The 5,623-nt window shown below is 44.4% G+C and overlaps 1 protein-coding gene across 1 annotated transcript; it reads left to right on the plus strand.

The window, feature by feature from the left end:
* Positions 1 to 2,159: 2,159 nt before the first annotated feature.
* On the plus strand, positions 2,160 to 5,027 carry pou3f2a (POU class 3 homeobox 2a). Its single transcript, XM_028039522.1, has one exon. The coding sequence runs from the start codon at positions 2,490 to 2,492 to the stop codon at positions 3,663 to 3,665; it is 1,176 nt and encodes a 391-aa protein (XP_027895323.1). The 5' UTR covers positions 2,160 to 2,489; the 3' UTR covers positions 3,666 to 5,027.
* The last annotated feature ends 596 nt before the right edge of the window (positions 5,028 to 5,623 follow it).

A 5,623-nucleotide genomic window follows, 5' to 3' on the forward strand; every position in this document is an offset into this window, starting at 1 on the left:
ATCGGAGTAAAGGGGGATATGTAAAAATGCGTCAAAGACTCTAGATTGTATTTCTTGTGTCAATTTAAAAAGCATTTATCATTTTCCTTCAGTTTCACAATTGCACTATCCATTTTGCAGGTCTATCACATAAAATCCCAATAACATGCAATGAAATTTGTTGTTGTAATGTGGCACATACTATGAACAAATGTTAAGGGTGATAGTTTTCTCTCACAATGTGCTTTTCCCCCCAATAATCTGACTGCAGATGTGTATCTGTTGGGCTCTTGAAGTTTCTCTTTTTTTTTTTTTTCAAGTTATCTATTTTTTGCTGTGTTTGCCCCACATTGAGCCAATAAAATCACATATCCCTAAAACTAGTTGCAAGTAGGTCTAGACATACCCTGGGGGCTTTGGGTGGATTTCAGGGGGACTCAGCAGAATAAGATTTTTTTTGTAATTTTTTTTTAATATCACTCAACTAACTTACAGACGGGATGCAGCAAAATCAAACCTGCCAATAATAGTGAAATGTCGCAAAATATCTTACAGAAACATCTTTAGTTGAATTAATATAGAATGATGTAAGCTTCAAGTATGCAGAACAGAGAATGTCAACCTTTTGAATTCTTCAAAATGTACAACATTCTGTACATATTGATGTTATTAATGCTAAACATGGGGGGGGGGGGGGGGGGGAATCAAATGAAGAAGACACGACTCAAGATTATTTTATTATAGATCGTGTCGTTGGCTTCAGCTGTTTATCAGTACATATTATGTATCAAAGCTTTGGACAAATTATGGCTACTTGCTCTTGCCAGACTGGAGATATTTCAATCATTTTCAATACTTCTGCTGCAGCTTGGAGCTGTTTTTAAGACAGATCATTTAAAATCTGAAACACACTCATTACACATGGCTGGTCTGACAATGTGTTGCTCTTATTTATGCAACACAAAAGGAAACTCTATGATTGAGTTTCAAAAACTAGAAGTAGTGTGCCACAATTCTCCTCATCAATTGGATTGGACATACACTGAGGTAAATATTGTTGTTTTCGTACAAGACTTGCATAGTGATTTGTCAGATTTACTCACAAAGCTGGCATTGCTGATCTGGAAGAATTTTGTCCCCAATCTTTGATTTTTATTATTTTATTTTATTTTTTTTTTTAAATTATGGTTAAATTTTCACTGTTTCAAAGAAAAATGTCATTAAACTGACTCTTTGTCTATCAAGAATACATCACATCACCACCATCATTTGATGAGAAGAGGTTAAAAATATGTCACTCAAACTGTAAGGAAAGTATTGCATTATGTCAAATAATGGAAGTAGAAAAGTCAATTTTTGTATAAAATAAAGTTTGTTTTTTCCTTCTAAAATCGACAGTGCAGCACAGAATGCTACTTCTACAAATATACTAAACTAAGAACAGGCAGAATAAATCAGTTTTTTCCAAAGCATGCTTCACTAATTTCAAAAAGATCTGGGGTATTTAGTTCATTTGCTCGGTCAATTCAAGCCCTTCAGAATTTTTTGGGAGGAAAACAAACCCTCCTCTCCCCCCCGCCCTCCTCGTGCTACTGTGGGCGCATCCATCTCCAAAGTTTACCCAACAAGCAGGTGGAAGGGGGCACGGCGCACTGAGGGATCCATTCTTGCAGCCTCCTCTCTGTTTGGCCCCTCAGCTGCCCTCTCTGCTCGCGCCCTCCCCTGGATTATTTGTCCCCGACGGGCCGGGCGAAGCGCAAAAGAAGCTGCGAATTGCAGCTGTGACGTGGGCGTCGTTGTTCCATTCACCGCGTTCGCCATGGCAACGGGGCAGAAGCTGGAAGCACGCGGTCCCTCTCACACACTCTCTCTCCCTCTCTCGCTCTCGCTCTCCTTGGACGGCGTCCTGAGGGCAGAGAGGCAGCTGGGAGTTCCTCCAAATGATCTCTGCAATATATCTAAGAAGAATTTGGTTTCCACTCCCTTCCTGTTTTGGTTTTGAACACACATGTGCATAATTGGAAGGTTTACAACTTTTACGCGTCATTTTTGCGCATGAAACCAATAAATGTGACCCACTGACCCAGATCAAGAGACATTAACTGTAACAAGACGTTTTCTCTTTTTTTCTTTTTTAAATTGTCTTAAGTCTGAACATGTTCTGTATTTTCCGTGTTTGAACTCAGCTGCCACATCTCTCCTTCCACTTTGTTCGCCAACATGCTGCAGGACTGCTCGCATTGTTGGCCAGACTGATTGGGGTTTCAGCACAATCTCCCGTGACCAATGAGCGGGGTGCTGTCAGGGGTAACCACATCTGTCAGGCGTTCTCGGCCAATAAAGAGCGGAGCGAGGCGGACCACAGGTGCGCGCCTCTGCGTCCCCTTGGCACAGCGCCCGGGAGATGCTGGAGAGAGACGCCTATAGCTGCCCCGTGGCGCAAAGAGAGTTCCTTTCAGAGGCAGCCTCCCTCTTTAACTCCGGCTACCACTCTGGCTCCGAGAGAGTTTATGGCGACCGCAGCGTCAAACCACTACAGCGTCCTCAGCACCCCCAGCAGCGCGCCGCCGCCGCCGCCGCACTCGGAGTCCGGGAGCATGCAGCAGGCGGCAGCGTACAGGGACGCGCACACCCTGCTCCAGAACGACTACGGCACGCTACCGGGCGGTGGGCATCCGCTCAGCCACGCGCACCAGTGGATAACGGCGCTCTCTCACGGTGACAGCGGGACGCCGTGGCCGTCCAGTCCCCTCCGAGAACAGGACGTGAAGCCCATACTGCATGACAGTGACCGAGAGGAGCTGCAGAACTCCAGCAGCCTGCAGCAGCAGCAACAGCAGCAGCAACAGCAACAGCGACACCCTCACCTAGCGCACCAGCAGGCGCATCACGACGCCAGAGCATGGCGAACCAGCACGGCCACGACGCACATCACCGGCATGGCGACATCTGAGGGACAGAGCCTGGTGTACACCCAGTCCGGCTTCGCTCTGATGCCAGGGGGAGAGCAGGGGGGGATGCACCACCACCCTCTGCGGGACGAAGACCACCACAGCCACAGCCCGCACCTCAGTGAGCACGGGGGCGGCCCCGGGGCCCACCACCACCAGCACCAGCAGCACGGGGGCCACCAGGACCAGTCGGACGAGGACACGCCGACCTCGGATGAGCTGGAGCAGTTCGCCAAGCAGTTCAAGCAGCGGCGTATCAAGCTGGGCTTCACGCAGGCGGACGTGGGGCTGGCCCTGGGGACGCTCTACGGGAACGTGTTCTCTCAGACCACCATCTGCAGGTTCGAGGCGCTGCAGCTCAGCTTCAAGAACATGTGCAAACTCAAGCCGCTGCTGAACAAGTGGCTGGAGGAGGCGGACTCCACGTCGGGGAGTCCCACAAGCCTAGATAAGATCGCGGCGCAGGGGAGGAAAAGGAAAAAGCGGACCTCCATCGAGGTGGGCGTCAAGGGCGCTCTGGAGAGCCATTTTCTGAAATGCCCCAAGCCGGGAGCGGCGGAGATCAACTCCCTGGCGGACAGCCTGCAGCTGGAGAAGGAGGTGGTGAGGGTCTGGTTCTGTAACCGGCGGCAGAAGGAGAAGAGGATGACCCCCGCTGGGGGACAGATATCAGGAGGGGAGGACATGTACGGGGACACCCCTCCTCACCACGGAGGACAGACTCCTGTGCAGTGACCCCTGTCCAGTACTTTCTTCTAGGACATGTACGGGGACACCCCTCCTCACCACGGAGGACAGACTCCTGTGCAGTGACCCCTGTCCAGTACTTTCTTCTCTTTTTTTTTTTTTTTTTTTACTATCATTATTATTATTATTATTTTTCGGGGGAAAAATACGAACCTCTGCAGGAGGAAGCTTCTTATTTGTTAAAATTCCCAATGCTGGAACTGGACCTCAGCCAGTTTTAAGTGTTGGACGGACGCAGGGATGCAGAGTGGCACCCCGGTGCTAAAAAAAAAAAACACTCAGAGCAGAGATGTGTAGAATGGCTTCATGCCAGGCACATTGAGCTGGGGTGTGCTAACCAAAATAGGGGAGAAGAGAGGAAGAAAAAAATAAAAGATGGGGGGAGAAAGCAGCGACATTTTCTGCATCTGTCTTAAAGAAAGGCAGGAGGAGGAAAACTATAGGAGCAGGCTGCAGTCGGTGTGGGTAAATAAACGCCATCTTTCCATCATAACAAAAGCGACAGGGATCCTGCAGCTTGTGGTAAAAGACAGGGCTGAAATGGCAGACAAATGCTGTAGCCCACAATACCAACCAACCGTTTATTATTATTATTATTATTATTATTATTATTATTATTATTATTATTATTATTATTTAATTTATGTTCTTATTTATCATGTCTCGTTAAAATAATATGTCAATTTATAAATGTTGAAAATGTAGAAAAAATATTGTTGATATAATAATAATAATAATAATAATAATAATAATAATAATAATAAATGTATTGGTTGACTCGTGATTTCCTTTCTGTGCGTCCGTTTACACTGTGTTTTTGCTGTTGGTTATTTCTGTACGTTTCCCCAAAACGCTGTGACGAAACAGACCGAGACTGTCCGACTGGAGCCTTCAGAGGGATCCAGTTTACTTTGGCCTTGCTTCCTTTAAGTAAAAAGAACAGGGGACATATTTAAAGTGACCCTGATCCCGTCAGATGAGAAGACTGTGTTTTTTTTTTATTATTATTATTAAAAAAAAAAAACATATGTATGGCTTTACTTTGTTTGTTAACTGTGTTTTTGTTTTGGGTTTGTTTTCCATGTCAAGCTGTGCCAAAGCACAAACACAGACACGTGTTCTTGTGCCACCTTAATCCTGTGATTATGATCTGATATGTAAGACGTTTCTGTGGGGAAATCCTGCAGAAGTCGGAGATCAAATCTCTGACATATTTTGATTCAAATCTTGAACATCAGAAACTCAAATACAATGAAGGAACGATGACGGCTGCAGAGAAATTATTATTTGGTTATCATAAATAATTGTAATGTCAATTTCTAAGTCCTTTTTTTTCTTGTCAATCAAAGGGGAAAATAACAATATGTGAAATATTAATCTGCAATACGCACAGATTAATATATATATATATATATATATATATATATATATATATATATATATATATATATATACATATATATATATATATATATGTTGCTTATTGTCAAACAAACAATAACAGGCTTTTTTAAAATTTTTAGATAACGGTTATAATCCTTCAGATGAGTTTGAGTTTCTGGTGTAAAAGAGAGGGAGGGGAGAAAAAAAAAAAACAATAAAACCAAAATAAAAATTTATCGACCTGAAATCTGTGATCCAGCAAAGAGGGAAACGAAATCAACAATTGCACAATTTCTATCTGCTTTTTTGTCATTAAATCGTACTGGTTTTCTACAACCCTGCAGTCTTGCTCCATATTTATTGAGCTCCAAGGCAGGAAAAGGAGGGGGAAACACATGCAAAAAGCTGCTTCTTTTCTTTTTCTTCCCTTTTTTTTTTATCTATTCTGGCCTTTGCATTTTAATTACGGACTTTATCGCTTCGTCTCGGTTGCTTGGAAGTGTCCTTCAGCTGCTTTGCAGATGTGGGCACTGATACTGCTGTGCGGAGAGATAGCCACACTC

This window comes from Xiphophorus couchianus, chromosome 15, assembly GCF_001444195.1.
Source record: "Xiphophorus couchianus chromosome 15, X_couchianus-1.0, whole genome shotgun sequence".
Classification (NCBI taxonomy): domain Eukaryota; kingdom Metazoa; phylum Chordata; class Actinopteri; order Cyprinodontiformes; family Poeciliidae; genus Xiphophorus; species Xiphophorus couchianus.